This window comes from Zingiber officinale, chromosome 5A (genome assembly GCF_018446385.1).
Source record: "Zingiber officinale cultivar Zhangliang chromosome 5A, Zo_v1.1, whole genome shotgun sequence".
Classification (NCBI taxonomy): domain Eukaryota; kingdom Viridiplantae; phylum Streptophyta; class Magnoliopsida; order Zingiberales; family Zingiberaceae; genus Zingiber; species Zingiber officinale.
Window position 1 is genome coordinate 85,502,114 of NC_055994.1, and position 18,995 is coordinate 85,521,108.

Here is an 18,995-nt window from a genome sequence, read left to right on the forward strand (position 1 = left end):
CCAGATGTTTCTAATTGTTCAAAAGTTTCTCAAGAAGTTCATCGTGCAATGAAAGAGGAACTTGATGGCAAAAAAAACATTAAAGTATAAACAACAATTACAACATGAACTTGTTGATAGTCGAAACTCTAAAGAACCAATCTATGATAAATTTGAAGATCGTGATGAAGTTCCAAATGACAAAGATTTATTAGCAACTCTTAGTGCCTCTTGAACTTAATATTAATATGAGCAAAATATATGATATAGAAGTGGCTCTGGTGCTAGCTAGTGCAAGTAGCTCAACTATTATAGTAACATTAGGAATGAGTGTAATTATTCGTATTACTTCAACATAAAGTGGAATTGGTTATTTTTTCCTTATATGGGATGAAGACGTGCAATTGATATTGTTGGATCGAGTCACACGTGAAAGGTGAGGATGAATTATGTGGTTTTGAAAACTCGTTCTTTTCAGATTTTAAAAGATAAGTACGCAGCGGAAATTAAGTAAAAAAAAATCAGAAAACATGATCAGTTTTACTTGGTTCGAAGCTTTCGGCAATTCCTACTCCAAGACCTAGGTCTCACAGACCTATCGATGAGTAATCCACTAAAATACCTCTTTCGATACCTCCAGAAGAGGGAATCGAGTACAAAGAATCTAGGCAAAGTGTAACACGCTACACTTCCTTTTTTCAGTAATTAAGTACAAAAAAATTGTATTACTAACACGTAGGGATCAATGCGAGAGCACTCTTAGTCGGTGTCGGTCTGCCAGTCGTGATCGGAAGTGCTCGTATAGTAGATCGCAGGAAGTCAGAGCAGTCAGAACCTCGATTGAATTGACGCATAGTAGCTCGTATAGTAACTGTTGTGAGAAGCTTAGTCAAGACTGGCTTATAAAGACCATGGAAGGCATCTTCTATAGGCGTTGAAGGCGCCTCCAATTGGTTAAATCTGATCCCGAAGTCTGCTGAAAGTTATCACTGAATCTATCAACTTTTATCCTCTAGAAGGTGCCTTCAAGCCATTGAAGGTGGCTTCCATGAATAGTGCGAAGACACCTTCCAATGCTTGAAGGAGCCTTCGGGTACTGTCCAAAACTAAAACATCTAACTTGCAAAACAAAGTTAGCACAGTGAAAATAAGAAGTAATTAGCTTCTATCCTCTCAAGGCCAGGAACTAGTCAAGGTCTCAGATTAGAGATCCAAAATGGACCTAATCTGGACTGACGTCTACTGTCCCTCAACCGAGACACATCCTCACAAAGTCACTCTTCTTCAGTGACTTACCTTTACTTACCATCTTACTATCGGTTGACTAGCCTTTTGACCCACCAAGTCTTCATACCAATTGTCCGATCCGCAGACCCAACTAGATTTTTACCGGTTGTCCAGTCCCGTGGACCCAACCAGACTTCCTTCCAGATATCCGGTCGGCACGTTGACCTATATGAACTTCGCACTAGCATCCGATCCCGCGGACCTAGCTAGATTTCAGCCTGGTCCTTCAGACTCATCAATTCCTGCACACTTGGTAACGCAATTAGATCATAAAACACCCAACTTAACTCACTTGTCATTCTTGCAAACCTGAGTTAGATCGTTAGTGTAAACTACACCAACAGATATTGCTAATATTGATCCACTGACATTCTCAGACCAAGCTAGCAAACAGACTAAAATTGATCATGCATATACAAAAGAAAAGAAGAAATCAATCAGTTAAAGTATTGCTAAAATTTTTTCATTTTAATCATATCCCCTCTAATGCAGCAAACAACCCATATTACCATAGCATGATGTCCAACATCCAAATCTGGTCCTGGTATTTAACCTCCGACTGTATATGAAATTATCGGTTCATATTTAGATGAACAAGTAAAGTATTGCTAAATTTTTTTCATTTTAATCATATCAACTCTAATGCAACAAACAACACATATTACCATAGCATGATATCCAACATCCAATTCTGGTCCTGGTATTCAACCTCCGGCTGCATATGAAATTATCAGTTCATATTTAGATGAACAAGATCCTATCATGTAAGAAGCAATATAACTTATATAAGGTTACGTTGATGTGTGATGGCTGGATAGAACCTACATGGATGAGCATTATCAACTTTCTAATATACTACAATAGAAAAGTAATATTTCATAAATCTATTGATGCAACTATAGACTATCATAATGCACCCTACATATATTGTCTGATGGATAGAATAGTTCAAAAGATAGGTGCAGAACATATAGTGTAAGCTAAGTGATTATAGATAATGGTGTCAATTTTAAAAGGGTTGGAGAATTATTGGAGCAAAAGTATCAAACTTTATTTTGGATACCATACACAGCACACTGTATCGATTTAATGATGATAAATATCAGTAAACTCGATATAGTGAAGAAGGTAGTGAAAAAAAATCAATCTTTAACAAAATTCTTTTATACTCATCATTATTCATAGATTAATGGAAATTTATTGATGGGAAGATTCTGCGACTAGGAGCGACTTGGTTTGTCGCTCACTTTCTCCTGTTAAGATCGTTGAATTAGAAAAAGGTGGATTGAAGGTCATGTTCTCTTCTGAGGATTGGGAAGCCTCTCGATATTCTAACATAATCGAATGTAAGGAGGTGCAAAAAGTTATTATAACTGTTATATTTTGAGACTATATCGAATATATTATTATAGAAGTAGAACTCTTGTACGTTGCTCTACGTAAAGTCGATATGGACAATAAGTCATAAATGGACAATGTTTACCGCCTAATTTATGAAGCAAAAGAGAAAATTAAGAGACGCCTACAATCACCAACCAAATATCAACATTACATTGATATAATCATTACAAAATAGGACAACCCAATGGAAAAATACATTCATTTGACAAATTTATATATTTTCAATAATAAAGAATTTTTAATATTGTTATTAATAATTATATATGTTTCATTATTTTAGTTTATTATCTCAATCTGGCATATTAAATCATAATAATTTAGGCAAAAATGATGATTTATTAGTGGCCTTAAAAATATAATATCAAGACTACAAACAAATAGTTGCTAAAACTATTAATGAAAGTCGAGAAGTATATAATTCTTTAACGATCCTATTATAATGTCATGCAAATATAAAATGGATGTTTGAAAATATAGTAAAATTATTACTAATTATTATCAACAAATATAAATACTATTTTAATTTTATTCTGATTTTTATCTTACAGTTGTGTTGTGATTACAATATAGAGGATCAACTCTAAATTTGAAATAGATTGCAATATAAATTCTCTCACAAATAATGTCTTCAAGTGGTTGTGAAAGAAATTAGTCAACTTACTCCCTCATTCATACAAAAGTAAGAAATCATCATTCTTATCGTCGCTTGGAGAAGATGGTTTACGTTCATTATAATATACATCTTCAACTAAAGACAATAACAAAAGAGAAGGAAAAATAAGAGTCTAGTGATGCAGACCCAGTTGATGTGTGATTTGTCCAAATTGAGAATGATCCAATGATGGATTTGTTGGGTTGCAATGGTTGTAAATAAAGCCTCACATTAAAAACACATAGAAAGGATCATGGACTTATAAGGGAATAATATCTTCATTGATATAAGGTCTTTTGGGTAGAGCCCAAAAGTAAAACCATGAGGACTTACGCCCAAAGTGGGAAATATCATATCATTATGGTGATATCTTAATTCTTTTGGTCCTAATAATTAATATCAAAGTCTAGACTGTCAGAAGGGCTAATCGCCAACTGTGCACAAGAGTCATGGTCCAATCAAGTCAGTGGGAGCTCCCATGTCTAGATCAATATGACCAGACACTAGGCAGAAAAATCCTAGTTGCGGCTAGGGAAGGAAGACCTAATAAGTCGGTTTGATTGAGCGGCAAGAAAGTCCTAGTAAGTTGGTTGGACCGAGGGGCAAGAAAGCCCTGGTGGGTCAAGGATCAGATGACATCAAGCGGATAGGCTCGAGGGGGAGGTCCTTCATTTGAGGGGGGATTGTTGGGTTGCAATAATTGCAAACAAAGTCTCACATTATCATAGCCTTATAAGAGAATGATATCTTCATTTGTATGAAACCTTTTGGGTAGATGCCAAAAATAAAATCATGAGGACTTAGACATAAAGTGGATAATATCATATCATTATGGAGATATCTTAATTATTTTAGCCCTAATAGGATTGATTGAACATTGTTAAGGCTGAGAATTTATTACTTGATGAAGAAGGAGACCCACCATGATCATCTCAATTTCTTACTCAACGGATTGAAAAAATACAAGTTAGAGAAGATATCAATGATAAATAAGATGATAATTAAACTTTTGATCAAGAATTTTGATTTTTTGGATCGATCTAAACGTTCTCAAACATTTAAACCCCAAATCCAACCAAAATCCATAGATAAATGCAAAAGTAAAGGAAAGGCTCCTGCAATTTTTACTAAAAAAGAAAGAAAAAGGCAAACTTCTAGTTTTTATGGGAAGGGGTCAATTGAGAATTAGTGAAAAATCATTCAATACAATTAATAAACAAGAATATGATGAAGTGATGAAACATCATCGTCTTCTAACATTGTACTTCGACGAGAAGTTCAAAATGAGAATAGTGATATTCATAGCAATGCAAGTACTCATGGAAATAATGACAATAGTGATACATCTGGTGGTTGTAAAAATTATGTTCCCCTTACTCTAACACCAGAGCAATAGACATGTAAGAAAGATTACACACAGACAACTCGAGATTATGATCATAAAGTTAGAACTATTCAATATCAACGTCAATATAAGGATGACAAACAAAAGAAAGCTTATAATTATCAAGATATACAGGAGAGTTTAGCTGAAATTGATTCTAATCGAACTTTATCATACTCTCAACCTTCTTATTATGACTCTGATACATCATATGATGATCCATTATACCAGAACTTGGGGGCATATGTTTATCATTATCCTGTGCATGTACCCATTCCGATTTCATTAGTGTTAGTTCAAATCTAACTTCTAATGGTGAATTGAGATACACTGATGGACATGTGAAGAAATCAATATTAATATTGCATATCATGGGATAATCATTTAATCTGGCGTTGGCGAACTATGAAATTGATCTAAGTAGAATATTGCAAGAATCAATGCTTCCATCTAATTCATATCGTTCCATTTTGATATTAGTTCGATAACATATTATAATATATCACTTTTAATTCAAGTTATCTATAGATCAATTTTTCTTTAAAAAAATGTATTTAATTATTTTTTCTAACAATATTAAGTTGTTCAATAATTGAGAATTTATATAAAATTAATATAAAATTTATTTTTTAATTATATACCATAAATATATTTATTCAATAATTACTATATATAAATAAAAAAATTAAAATTGTATCATCACTACACGATACAATATCAAAACTATATTGATCCGGTCTGAAAGTAAAATTTACCTTAAAACCTTAATGATTGATTGCTCGAGAGTTAAATCTGTTTGACGATGTAGCGTAGGTAAGGTCAGTAGAATCTTCACGTAAACCCCCAAAAGAAGGTGAATAAATTAGACCATGTCCATAATGTGTGATCTTATCACAAGATCATAAAAAAGGAAGATAACTCAGGCCGATGAGACCGAAATCTGATATAGTTGAAACTTCCTTCCCACCCTTGAGTTGTCTTTCTGTTTCCTCTAATAGCTTCCATCAACTTGTCTATTTCAGATGATACTCGCCAACAACTTTAGCCCAAACTTTTTCCAAGTCCACTCGCTTTCTTGACCCTTCCTCTAGCTTTTGTTGTAAACGATTTCGTATAATAGGCAATATGATGCTTCCATTTGTACGTAGAAGACAAATGACTTCTGATCCAAAGTCGCTGTAAAGCTGTTGTATACATCTCAAATCTTCAGCTGTGGCATGAAATGACAAAAATTAAACCCTGTCGAAAATTAAATGTGATGTACAAATGGGTTCAGTGTTTAACTTGATGGAGAACTAACCAGTGAAGTGAGATTCAACAACAGATGCAGTTCCTGGGCCAATTTTGTCAGTGGGGAACTTCTCCAGTAAACTATCGACTTTCTTTGCAGTTGAAGCGAGCTTTCTCAAAAGCATATCCAGCTCGTATCTCGAATCATTAAAAATAGATGTCAGTGAAAAATGAAAAGAGATATCAAGCAGATGATACAATGCACAGAGGCATGAACAACTCAAAACATTTAAAATATTTTTTAGTGATCTTGACTATTTAAATGGAACTGAATTGTCATCACGTAACAACTGTTACTACTATGAAATGAATTGATGAGTATACCTATCATCCTCGCATCTCAATAGGCATTCTTCATATATGCTTTTTCTTCTCAACTCAAAAGTTTCGGAAGCATTTCCAGGTGCTACACAGATCAGCCGATGATTTATTACAGATTCTTCAAGACTAGCCGCTTGACTTGACCGAGGAATTGAGTGCTGTTAAGGACACATGATGTTAAGAAGCAAACATGATATGTTACGGACAAAATTCAAAAGAAAAAAAAAAAATTGGAGTTAATAATCTGAAATTTTGAAACATAACTCACCAGAAGACAATAATAACTAGGACTTTCTATATCTCTGATCCCATAAAGGCCAGCATATTCAGAAAGAGGCCAATCTTTAGCAGCTACTTTTTCGAACCAACTAGGTATGAAAGAAATGAATTGTTCGACCAAGTCATCATGGCCCTGAAAAAGCATTATCACCTGCAAAATGAAATTATTTGAGACAAATCTTGAAATAAACTTTTAGCTTTACAATCACCAACATGATTTAAGCTGAAGGCAAGCACCTCCTGGATTACTCCATCAATGGACCATTTTTTATTAATATATAAGCTCATAATTTTCTTAAATGACTTCCACTTTTTATCTTTACGAGAGAAACGACTCTGCATGAAGGAAATAAATGTGAGAAAGCATGCTTCAGAAACCAGAAGTGAGCAGATAGTTAAATGCAACAATATGTATACATAAAAAGATCATCACCTTTATTTTGAGAAAGAAAGATGAACAATCCTCGTAGTCTGGTCCTTTCATAGTGATGGAAAGATCAGTTTCATCCAATCCCTTGGTTAGGAAGTCACTGAAGCCCAAAAGTAATCTAGGATGTTCACGGAGCAACTCTTTCACCTTCTTTACAGCCACAACTCGAGATATCCTGCGATTAACAGCAAAGGTAAGAGCGTCGATGGAAAATTAATATCAAACTATGTGCAAGGGAAAACTAAGATCAAACTATTCACAATGATGATGTCAATTCATGAGAACTAACCTTCTTTGGCGTACTCCGTTCATAATCTGGAGGAATTCCTTGTACTTGTCAACATTCAAATTGCGTTGCAGAATCATCGCGTACCAAACGAGATCTGCGAAATCTGACTTTAATTCTGCATCCCAGATACAGTTAAGCTCGGTTCTGCTTCACAAACGCCCCCAAAAAGATTAACAGCCAATACCTAAGCAGGAGGAAAAAGGAAGAGACGAAGATGACAAAAAGAGGGGAAGTATCAACTTACTGTTGCTTCACAGGAGATTCCTCTTCAGATCGCTTCCTCTTGCTCCCAATGGCGTCCATATCAGCCATTATGCCTTGCGTTTCACCCAACCGAGGATTCTCTCCCTCCAATCGCGTGGTTCTTCAACACAAATCGTCACAAGCACGAAATTGAGAACAAGAACATAGAACAAGGTAAACCAACACATATGTATCAAAACCTAATCTAATACAACAAAACGAGAGAGAGAGAAAAAAACGGCGAAGATGGAAAAGAGAGGAAACTTTATACTCACCGATCGTTTCGAAGAGACTCGCCCTTCAGCCGCTTATCCATGCTCCTCATCATCCCTCTGCAGAGCTCGAGATCAAGAGCATAAAATTAAGGTTCTTTCCTTGCTAAAAAACTCGATCGCTTCTTGCCGGACCTCCAACGGAAAATCGGAATCGGAAGAGCTCGTTAGTCCAGGAGAACACGAGGGTTTTATTTATATCGAGTCTCACGGAGGGAAGAAATGAGTTGGACATCGAGATTCGTGCACGCGTCGGGAACGGATCAACGGTCCATGGCCCTTTGGATAATTAGTAATTAACTTTAATATATTGTTCTTAAAAGATTATTTTTCTAATTTAAAAAATCAGGTTGGGTAATGTCGAATCTGGGGTGACCGGTCCAACTCCACGAAAGTTTTCCACTAGCCATCAGGATAAATCGAGAAGTACTCATAGTGGACAGCCTAGGAACCCAGTATCATTTAATTGTATATTCCATTTAAAAAAAAAATTCTATAAATTTATTATAATTGAAGTTTGAATCGTAAATATTTCAATAACAATCAATCTGAATATTTCATCATTGTATCATAATCGGAAACTATTTTACTGATCTCCCTAGGACGTTGGGGGTTAAAGTATAAAGTATTATTATATAAGGTCTTTGGGCTATCTTTGATTTATCTCGGGAGTCTGGATGACTTTTCCCATGTCTCAGTCATGTTAAAAGATTATTTTTCTAAAATTATATGCGGCTTTTAAATATTTTTTAAAAAATATTAAATTTGATTTTAACAGGAATATAATAATTAATTTATTTGTTTGGTAACATTGATGCTAAGTATAAAAGAACTAGATTATTCCTTCGCTAAAATCTAATATCCCCAATTAAATTCTATAAATTTTGTGTGGTGGATTACAGTCCCATTGTTAGTTTAATGATCAATTAGAAATTTGATGAGGCGTAAAGGAGCTCACTGAATAAGTTAAAAGGCGAAATAACAGTTGACATATAGGTTAAAATTAAGACGATCAAAGATAGAAATATTAGAGCAATCCTGATGATATGTGGGACTATGTATTTTAGTGTTTGGACAAAAAGTTTAAGTTAGGTTCACCTTTGTATTTGATATATGTATTTGAGTTGTGCAGGTTTACAGGATACACATGTGACTTAGGTTGATGATTTTGGGTCCGGTGAAGGATGGAGCATCCGAGGGACCGTGGACAAGGCAGCGAGGACAAGGGTCGAGGGAAGCGACTTCGAGGCATACGCGAAGGATGACATTGGGGACGAGCCGCGGGCTTGAATGCATCCGAGGGACGAGAGCCAAAGGAAGTAGGCTTGAAGGCAAGAGGTCAAAGCTGCAAATGAAGCGTCAAATGAGTCATAAGGGTGAAGGTACGAGTGCATGAGAGATTGTACTCGGAGTAAAATCCTAGTTTTAGGGTTTTACTGTAGCAGTCGACTGCATGTTTTAGCAGTCGACTGGTGCAGTCGACTGGGGTAGTTGACTGGCAGCGAACAGAATGTCTCTGTTCGCTCGGTTAGTGTGGAATCGAGCCGTTGGGATGTAACGGTCGAATTTCCACAGAGGGCAGTCGACTGCATGTTTTAGTAGTCGACTGGTAGGCGGGGGTTTTCCAACCCGTGTCCTATATAACCAAGCCTTGGAAGCTTGATTGAGGTTGACGAAATAGAGGTGGTTAACCCCTATTAGTAGTCTACCAGTGCCCTAGCTTCTCAAGAGTCCTTGGTAAGAGTTGTGGTGAGGTTTCTCCACCCACAAGGAGCTAAGTGAGCTAGCCGGAGGTCTTCTGGGGAGTAATCCACCGACGGATAGGGATCGTTCACCTTACGGATAGCCGTGGAGTAGGAGCCTTATCTCTGAACCACGTAAATGATCGTGTAGCTTGGTTTGCATTCTTTCCTTTAGTATTTAGCTTTCTACTTGCTTTGTTTGCATTTCCGCTTGCGCACTAACGTTGTAGAAAGAAGCGAGTATTTGGGGGTGTCGTCTATCCAACCCCCCTTCAAGCCGACCACCGATCCCCAACAAGTGGTATTAGAGCGAGGACGCTCTCTATTGGACTAACCGCCAAGGAGGCAAAAGATGACCGGCTTGATTGAACCTCCAAAGTTTGAAGGAGGAAGCCTTAGGGACATCACCTATTGGATGATGAAGATGGAGATCTTCTTCAACACGGATTGGGACACCATGATGGTGGTAAAGGAGCCATTCAAAGTCCCCAAGGACAAGAAAGGAAAGAAGCTCCAAACACGACATTGAACGGAGGAGCAAACCTCACGATCGGAGGCAAACTCAAAGATAATAGTAATTTTAATTGATTTATTGCCTCCTAATTCGATAAGTGGTGTAGGTAAATATGAGAACGCCCATGAATTGTGGAGCAAAGTGAAGAAATTACCATGGGAGGAATTTTTGCCTACACAAGAAGAAGAAGAAAAATCCGAAGAAAGTGATGAAGTGGTCCAAGAGGAGAAGAAGGACCAATCGGATGTGGAGCCCAAGGGGATGGGCTTAGTAGCTCAAGAAGAGGAGGTGGACCAAACGGAAGTTGAGTCACCCTCAACATCTGAGGAGGAGAAGGAAGATGAGGCATCATCTACATCCTCAAGAATTGAAGAAGAAAAAGTCTTGGAAGTCAACATAGCAAGCACCTCCATCGAAGTGAAGTCAAAGAACAACATAATTTGCTTCGGTTGCAATGAAAAAAGACACTACAAGAGTAGATGTCCATTGGGTAAGAAGAAGGTAAATCCTAAACCCGTTCAAGTTAATTTAAACACTAACAAGGGTTGTAGGAATAAAAAAACCCAAGGAAAAAGGATGCGTATCATATGCTTCACGTGTGGGGAGAAGGGACATTACCACACAAAATGCCCCAAGAAGAGGGAGATCAAGAAGCTTGCGCAATTAAAGAAATGGGAGAAAGAGAAGAAGAAGAAAAGCTCAAGTCAAGGGGGAGCTTCAAGGGAAGGGAGGTATACCCTAATTTGAAGTATAATTCAAATTCAAATTCTTATGTTCCCATGCATGTTAGGAAAAATAATGTTAATCATTATATGCCCATGCAAAATTTTGGTTTCAAATATCATGATAGGAGTAGGGTAATTGTAGATCAAAACCCTAGGAGACCCATTCATGAAAAATCTAGAAATGGTAGACCTAAGGAGACCCAAGACATTAATCCCAAGAAGGGAAGACATATGCTTAGAAAGGGTAGGTCTAGGAATGTCCAATTTGAACAAATTAACTCTAGGGTTAGGAACCTAGAGAAGGAAAATCAAGCCTTAAGGGGAAAGCTTGATAAGTTAGAACAATTCCTTAAGAGATTCAATGTTGGATCTAAGGAATTAAATATGGTGTTGGGTAGCCAAAGACCCAACCATGATAGATCGGGCTTGGGATACCGATCTAATCCCTCTAAGGCTAATGAGAGATCATGTGCTAGGGTGGCAAATGATCATGGCAAGAGAGAGTCCTCCAAAGCTAAGGGAAAGTCTTATGCTAGGGTTGCATATGACTATAGCAAGGAGAAGCCAATAAATGGCAAGGGAAAGTCATTTAATGGTAAGGAGAAATTAACCAAGGACAAAGTGTGCAAAGTTAAGAAAGTTAGATTTGTAGGCCAAGTGTCACCGGAGGTGCACCGGAATGGCCTAGCCATTGTGGATGAGTCACCTAGGGAGGTTGCTAAGGCTAAGAGCTCTAGGGGGAGCTCAAAGAGTAAATTTGGGACCCATGGCCAATGGATCTCAAGTGGATTTTACTTGGAAGTCTAGGTTAGGTCATAGAATGTGCCAAGTGGTTTGGAGACGGACTTGAGTCTCAAACCTAGGGAATTGACACACATGGGTTGTGTTTCATGCTTGAAAATATGACATTGGGGTCACATAGCATGATAATTGGTTTTGGATGTATAGATGTCATATAAACCAATGCTAGGGATGCATTGTGGGTTAGTATGGGCAAATACATCAAGAGGAAGCCAAAATTAGGACTTTAGGTCAAGGTTCAATTGAACTTTTTAGCTAGTTTTGTGTTTTGTGTCAATCTTGCGATTGGTGATAGATATATTTTTATATATATTTTTCCCAAGTAGATATTGATATAATAGACCTCTCCACAAAATTTGGAGATTTTTGGAGGTCTGTGGAATTTCTGGCGTATTTCTGAAGTTGGCCAGAAAAGGTTGATTTTTTCATGAATAGTGTACCAGTCGACTGGTAACACTGTTCACGAGCACAGAATGTCTCTGTAAGCTCGTTTTCATGGGGGCAGTCAACTGGTACTTCTTGCAGTCGACTGATACCAGTCTGAAAGTGTTTTCAGCACTGGATTTTAACTGGGTCAGCTCATATAGATATATGGGATCCATGGGGGATACATACATGAGTTTAGGGTCATTTGGATGACAAGTTTTCAATAATTGGGATATTGTTGGAGAACTTTTTGGATGTTAGGCAAAGGGGGAGAAGTAAGGTTTAGTTGGGAAAACCTGAAAGTACCTTTGTGTAGGGGAAGACTTGGGATAGGTTCTTAAAAAGCCCGTTGTAAAAATATTAGCTCATGGGGAGCGTAGGTGTAGGAGGAGCCTTGGGATAGGTTCAAATGCATGATGCATTGTTACGGCAGTTGCCAAGTGTGTAGCCTTGGCAACGTAAGTCCATTCGGCAGTGTAAGTCCAAGTGTGTAGCCTTGGCAACGTAAGTCCATTTGTTTTAGCATGTTTATTTTCTATATGTTTTCCCTAACTTAAACGTATTGCCAAACACCAAAAAGGGAGAGATTGTTGGAGCAATCCCGATGGTCCGTGGGACTATGTGTTTTGGTGTTTGGGCAAAAGGTTTAAGTTAGGTTCACCCTTGTATTTGATATGTGTATTTGAGTTGTGCAGGTTTGCAGGATACACATGTGACTTAGGTTGATGACTTCAGGTCCGGTGAAGGATGGAGCATCCGAGGGACCGTGGACAAGGCAGCGAGGACAAGGGTCGAGGGAAGCGACTTCGAGGCATACACGAAGGATAGCATTGGGGACGAGCCGCGGGCTTGAATGCATCCGAGGGACGAGAGCCAAAGGAAGTAGGCTTGAAGGCAAGAGGTCAAAGCTGCAAATGAAGCGTCAAATGAGTCATAAGGGTGAGGGTACGAGTGCATGAGAGATTGTACTCGGAGTAAAATCCTAGTTTTAGGGTTTTACTGTAGCAGTACTGTAGCAGTCGACTGCATGTTTTAGCAGTCGACTGGTGCAGTCGACTGGGGTAGTCGACTGGCAGCGAACAGAATGTCTCTGTTCGCTCGGTTAGTGTGGAATCGAGCCGTTGGGATGTAACGGTCGAATTTCCACAGAGGGCAGTCGACTGCATGTTTTAGTAGTCGACTGGTAGGCGGGGTTTTCCAACCCATGTCCTATATAACCAAGCCTTGGAAGCTTGATTGATGTTGACGAAATAGAGGTGGTTAACCCTTATTAGTAGTCTACTAGTGCCCTAGCTTCTCAAGAGTCCTTGGTAAGAGTTGTGGTGAGGTTTCTCCACCCACAAGGAGCTAAGTGAGCTAGCCGGAGGTCTTCCGGGGAGTAATCCACCGACGGATAGGGATCGTCCACCTTACGGACAGCCGTGGAGTAAGAGCCTTACCTCCGAACCACGTAAATGATCGTGTAGCTTGGTTTGCATTCTTTCCTTTAGTATTTAGCTTTCTACTTGCTTTGTTTGCATTTCCGCTTGCGCACTAACGTTGTAGAAAGAAGCGAGTATTTGGGGGTGTCGTCTATCCAACCCCCCTTCAAGCCGACCACTGATCCCCAACAAGAAAATCATCGGCTCATTAAAGTTGGTCAAGTGGATGGTAATGGGCCAAGTGAGTCTGAAGGGTTCGATCGATTCGGAGGCTCATCGGAGCAGATTGCTCGTCCAGCTAAGACGACTATAGAGAGGGCATCAGATGCTCACAACTATGACCAAATAAAGGCTAGTCTAATCGGATGGCCTGTCCGACTGGATAAGGAACGACCTACTGAGCCGAACGACCATAGAAAAGAACAACCTTGAGCGATCGGACTAGGAATACTGGCCGAGTGGTTCTCCCGCTCGTCCAAATAGTAGGATCCCTCGCGTAGCTCATCATATCCTTCTGGGAGTTAGTGCTGCTAACAGAAGCATGATCAACAAGCAAATAGTGCGACGGAAGCTTCTACTGTCATGCTAGAAATTTGCACGGCCTGTTAAAGAATAGTGTCAGAGACACTTTTCTCACATGTCTTTTTATAGAACGGTTGGAAAAACGTGCACGCTCTTTGAGAAATGTGCACGTCTATTAGTGGAGCACTATAGGGGGGTTCATACACCAGTAAGAGCATCCACAGTGGGAGCTCTTTCTGAGCTCCCACTATGACGTGGACTTGGCGAAAAACCTCCCTCCCATAGTGGAGGGAGGTTTTTTGATTAAAACGAAGAAGCGGCTCCGCCACTGAGGAGCCGCTTCTTCGTCTTTTCATTTTTTTTTTATTTTTTTAATAATTAAAAAAAATCAAAAAGCCTGGTAATTAAAACTTGCTTCTCATTTCAGTGAGAACAGCCGTTGAGCAACGGTTATAATTTAATTTTTTAATATATAAAAAATCTATAAATATGAGATCTATTTCATTCATTCCATTGCTATCTTTGCTCTCAACTCAATTCTTCCTTTCATTCCCTATTTGTATTCGAGATGGATGAAAATCTCAATACTTCCTTTACGAATCTTTTGAATTCTTCAAATACGGAAGGAAATACATCTTCTCAAAATACTCGCATTCCTCCAAATATCCAATATCCTCATTTTTTTTTCTCTCAATCACAATATCCTCCTAATTTTCAAAATATTTCATATGTTCTACAATATTCTCCAAATTTTCCAAATTCCCAAAGTTCTCAAAATTTTTTGCAGCCGTGGAATCCAAGTAACACCGCCTCAGCTCCATTTGGTATGTATCCATTCCAAGACTGGTCAGCAATGGGTAGCCAACTTGGGATGCCTTATCCTTACGGGGTTTCTCCTAATCAACCACCTGTCATACTTTCGAATGAATCTAGAAGGGCGACTATTGATCCATCTATCAGCGACAAAGAATCTCTAACGCCATCATCTGTTCCAGCAACTCAGGTGCCACCGCACTCATCACAAGAAGAGCGTGAAGTTGAGCTGGAGGAAAATGAATCGAAAAGAAGATTTTGGTCTCCCGATGAAGATGTGGTCCTTGCGAAGTCATAGACAACTATAAGTACTGATGCAATCATTGGTAATGACCAGAAGGATCAAGCTTTTTGGAAATGTATTGCTGATTACTACAACAAACATCGCCCCACTGGATCTATGACGAGAAGTTATCAGCGTCTGAAATCACATTATTACAGGTTTGCACCTATGGTAAATGAATTTTCTGCAACTTATAATAATTTTTATACTCATTGGCAAAGCGGTTGGAGTGACGAGAATGTGTTGGAGAATGCACTGAATATGTGGAAAGCCAACAACAATAACAAGGATTTTAAGTATATGCATGTGTGGAGGGTTCTCAAAGACTACGAGAAATATACTCCACAATCAGTTGCTTATTACTCTAACAAGAAGGCAAGGACATCCGAGTCAGGAGGAAACACTTCAACATCAAATCCAGATACAATTGTTGATTTAGATGACTCTGAAGTCCGCATTCGTCCGATAGGGCAAAAGGCAGCGAAGAGGAAGGGCAAATCTAAAGCCAGAGAGGGCGACACAATGGAACATAACATCGACAAAGAATGCCAAGATATTAAAGAATATCAAATGCAAAAAATGGCTCTGCGGGAAGCCGAAATCTTTCATAAGGATTATGAAATTCTTATGAAGGATACCAGTGAGATGACACCAGGACAACTTTATTTACGTGAGAAAATGGTAGAAAAAATTAAACAAAGACATGGCCTGGTGTAGATGAGTTTACGTTTATTTTTATATATTATTATAATGTATGTCTTTTCATTTGATGCACTGTAATATTTATGTTTTTTTTAATTATTAATGTTATTTCAACTTAGCAAGTGGTAAATTTAAATTTTATAAAAATTTAATGGTGTATAATGTAAAATATGAAGGAGAAATGAGAATTATATATAATGAAAAGTGTAGGACCCATGAACGAGTTGTTGAGAGGTTTTTTGATAGTGGAAAGAGGTGTGAGGTTTTTAACTTTTGATGTGGCGCAGACGTGGTAACGAAGGAGCTCATAGTGGGGTTTAACCACTGTGGATGGTCTAAGGGTATGCATTGTTTGTGTTTGAGCTCCTATTATTGCTACAGTTCTTTGTCGTCTTTTCTACTATTCCGATGTCTGACTTGAGCGTCGAACAGTCAATGCCGAGGACCCCTTTGCTCGCTTGGCTCTGACGTTTTTAATTTTATAGAGCTAAGCGGAGTCTTCCAAGGTTAACTACTGAGCCACATTCTTAACCAACTGCCTTCACCTTTTTGAACCGGTTATATCCTTCAAGAGTCTCATAATAAAATCTAATTGTAATAAGTTAAGGTTTAACAATGTTTATATATTAATGAAAGGAGTATTCAGGGCTTAATTGATGAATAACCCTTGTTTAAGAATTCTTTTAACAATAAATGATAAAATTGGTCGAGTAGCTCTTTAATCATATACAGGCAAACACTGTAGCTCAATATTAAAAAGTACATAACAAATCGATTCATGAGTAATAAATGTAGACAATATAAAATGACCATTCGGTGAATCAGCCATCCGATATCTAGATTTCACCAACATATCTTATTGGTTCAAAAAATGTTTTTGCAGAGTTCTTGATCTTCTATTCTGCAGGTAACAACAATGAAAAGATCGAGTGTTCGATGTCCTACTCTCTTTTTTTCTTTGAATGATTTGGAAACACTAAAATTGGCATCTCAGGATTGCTCCATCTTTTCCAACTCTTCCAATGCCTTCCAAAGCTTTGGATCTTCATAGTCCTTAATGAGGAAGGTAGCTCCTGCTTCCTTCAGAGATTTCTCTGGATTTCTCGTCGTTAAGCCGATAACGGGCATTCCCGCAGCCACTCCGGCTTTTATTCCTGATGCTGAGTCCTTCAGAAACAATGAGAAAGAATAATAAGTTTACAAAGTAGAGAAAGTAAGAATGTCCACCACAAGGATGCTATAAAAAGATGAAGCACCTCGAAGATAAATGCGTGTCCAGCCGATGCATTGAGCTCCTTGAGGGCCTTCAGGTAAGGACCAGGGAAAGGTTTGGCTCTCTCGCATTCACTTCCAACTATGACAACCTGGAAAAAGTCTGAAAGACCGAGCATCGAGATCATAAGCTCTGCATTTGCCCTCGGCGCATTGGATACAGCTGCACGCTTCAGGCCATGATCCTTAATCCAATTGCATAGCTTGTGGATGCCGTCTATTGGCTTTAACTGTTCGGTCGCAATCCTGTTCGATAACATTGCAATCTCTATCAGGAAAGACGAACAAACTACTAAGAAATGAAAGTTCGGATAGACCTTCAAAACATAGCTTCCTTGTCATCCACAAATTTAGTAGTTTTTTCAAAATCCCAGCCTGGAAATAAGATACTAGCAATGTCATCATTGTGCCTTCCGGAAATATTTTTTATGAAAAATTCATCATCTATGGGGATTCCATTGTTATAACCAATCTGCACAAGTATTTTTTTTTAGGGGTCAGAAGATCAATTTCAATAAGTTTTGTGACTATAAACTGAAAGCTGATACGAATCATGCCTTTAAAAGCATCTCTCTAAAAGCAAAATAATGAAGGGGGTCAGAATCACACAGAGTTCCATCGACATCGAATAAAACCGCTTCAACCGGAGCAAGCCTAGCCAGAGAGCTGATGCAAGAGATAAAAAGTAAATTAGTGCTACTCAGAATTAGAGAATTACTGATAAGTACTCAGACAGATTCGCAGTAGGAGAATTGAGATACATTGATTAGTAACAAAACAAATGTAGTCTTCCAGCAAGCATACAATTTGACGCCCAAATACGAGTTTCCTAAACAGCTAAAATGGAGGAAATGGCATCAAAGGACTAGCAATTGGCCATAATTGCCTTTATATATCCATGTTTACGTCCTTGAGTAACCTCCAAGATCTTTGATGCATGCACGATCTCTTTGTTGCTAGCCTTCGTATTTCCTCCAAAATCACAACTTGTTCATGAACTCGAAAGAAGAAAATCACAGAAAAATCAATGAACACCTGGCTGTCGATTTAATCGTGCAGCAGAATCAAAATTTAGATTTTTGGTATTTTTTTCCTCCAACAGTTCGAAGCAAAATAAGTGACGACTCGTTCGGATCGATCTCTATATCAAAATAATCGCTAAACTTTAAGCACGAAAGTCGAATCTTACGCGCCAACACAAAACTATCAGAACGATCAAAGAATTAGACGAAGGGGATCGGCAGCGATCGTACCTTTCGGGAGCGTGTGAGTTTTGAGAGATCGACATCGATCTAATTCCTAAGGGAGATCAACGAAGTGAAGAGAAATGCGGAAGGATTGGAGAACGCTGAAATCTCTTCTGACGCCAAAAAAGAAGGAAGTTATTTTACGTGTCGTACTTTGCTTTCTAGTTTCTACAACAGCTGTAATTACGGTATTTTACTAAATGTCGCACCTGGCTTTATGAATTTTCCGAAAAGGCGGGCACCTCATTCTAATATCAACCTAACTTCAAGCATCTTGGCCCTAGACTATTCGAGTCATCCAAAGATCATCTAGACCTTCATGCTTGCCAACCTTACCACGATGGTATTGATTCTCCAATTCAACACCATGTTGATCTCTCCAATCCGACAATATCACTGTTCTGTAGTAGTCTTATCTTTCAAAAGCATAGGCTTACTTATGCCAATTGGTATAAAGTTATATCTTTATGCTAGAGCCTCAGCCAGTACTCTTTCATAGCAACACTACATTTTCAACACTCAAGTGCATTAGATTCCTGACTTAGACACTGAATGTCACCCTGCCCTAAATCCACAACCTCATGACCTTCTAAGTCATACATCACCTATTTTCAAAAATTAGTCTTTGTGCCAATTGATACAAAATCATATCCTTATTTTAAATCATGATAGCCACTCTTGCACAACAATATTATTTCCC

General features: G+C 38.3%; 2 protein-coding genes and 1 pseudogene across 3 annotated transcripts; 1 reads left to right on the forward strand and 2 right to left on the reverse strand.

Moving 5' to 3' along the window:
- Nucleotides 1-5,533: 5,533 nt before the first annotated feature.
- On the reverse strand, nt 5,534-7,987 carry LOC121982974 (paired amphipathic helix protein Sin3-like 4). 2 transcript variants are annotated; one of them, XM_042535972.1, is made up of 9 exons: nt 7,831-7,987; nt 7,557-7,676; nt 7,313-7,456; nt 7,027-7,198; nt 6,831-6,929; nt 6,583-6,744; nt 6,318-6,472; nt 6,004-6,131; nt 5,534-5,913 (listed from the first exon to the last, which is right to left on the reverse strand). In XM_042535972.1, the coding sequence occupies exons 1-9, from the start codon at nt 7,881-7,883 to the stop codon at nt 5,717-5,719; spliced, it is 1,230 nt and encodes a 409-aa protein (XP_042391906.1). In that variant the 5' UTR covers nt 7,884-7,987; the 3' UTR covers nt 5,534-5,716. The 2 variants fall into 2 exon arrangements, with proteins under 2 accessions (XP_042391906.1, XP_042391905.1); XM_042535971.1 differs by having other exon boundaries at nt 7,313-7,459.
- A 6,844-nt stretch (nt 7,988-14,831) lies between these two features.
- On the forward strand, nt 14,832-15,791 carry LOC121979731. Its single transcript, XM_042531714.1, has 3 exons — nt 14,832-15,071; nt 15,129-15,232; nt 15,389-15,791. Exons 1-3 carry the CDS (start codon nt 14,832-14,834, stop codon nt 15,789-15,791), a joined length of 747 nt encoding a protein of 248 aa, XP_042387648.1.
- A 698-nt stretch (nt 15,792-16,489) lies between these two features.
- Nucleotides 16,490-18,479, reverse strand: LOC121982975 (annotated as a pseudogene).
- Nucleotides 18,480-18,995: the final 516 nt, after the last annotated feature.

Bases quoted from the DNA above. Each gene is read 5' to 3' on its own strand.
- LOC121979731 (XM_042531714.1), top strand. From the start codon at position 14,832: ATGGGTAGCCAACTTGGGATGCCTTATCCTTACGGGGTTTCTCCTAAT. The intron at 15,072-15,128 runs GTCCTTGCGAAG...GGTAATGACCAG, and splicing joins GGTCTCCCGATGAAGATGTG to AAGGATCAAGCTTTTTGGAA. The intron at 15,233-15,388 runs GTTTGCACCTAT...GCATGTGTGGAG, and splicing joins CTGAAATCACATTATTACAG to GGTTCTCAAAGACTACGAGA.
- LOC121982974 (XM_042535971.1), bottom strand. From the start codon at position 7,883: ATGATGAGGAGCATGGATAAGCGGCTGAAGGGCGAGTCTCTTCGAAAC. The intron at 6,473-6,582 runs GTGAGTTATGTT...TGTCCTTAACAG, and splicing joins CTAGTTATTATTGTCTTCTG to CACTCAATTCCTCGGTCAAG. The intron at 6,132-6,317 runs GTATACTCATCA...TAATGATTCGAG, and splicing joins TTGAGATGCGAGGATGATAG to ATACGAGCTGGATATGCTTT.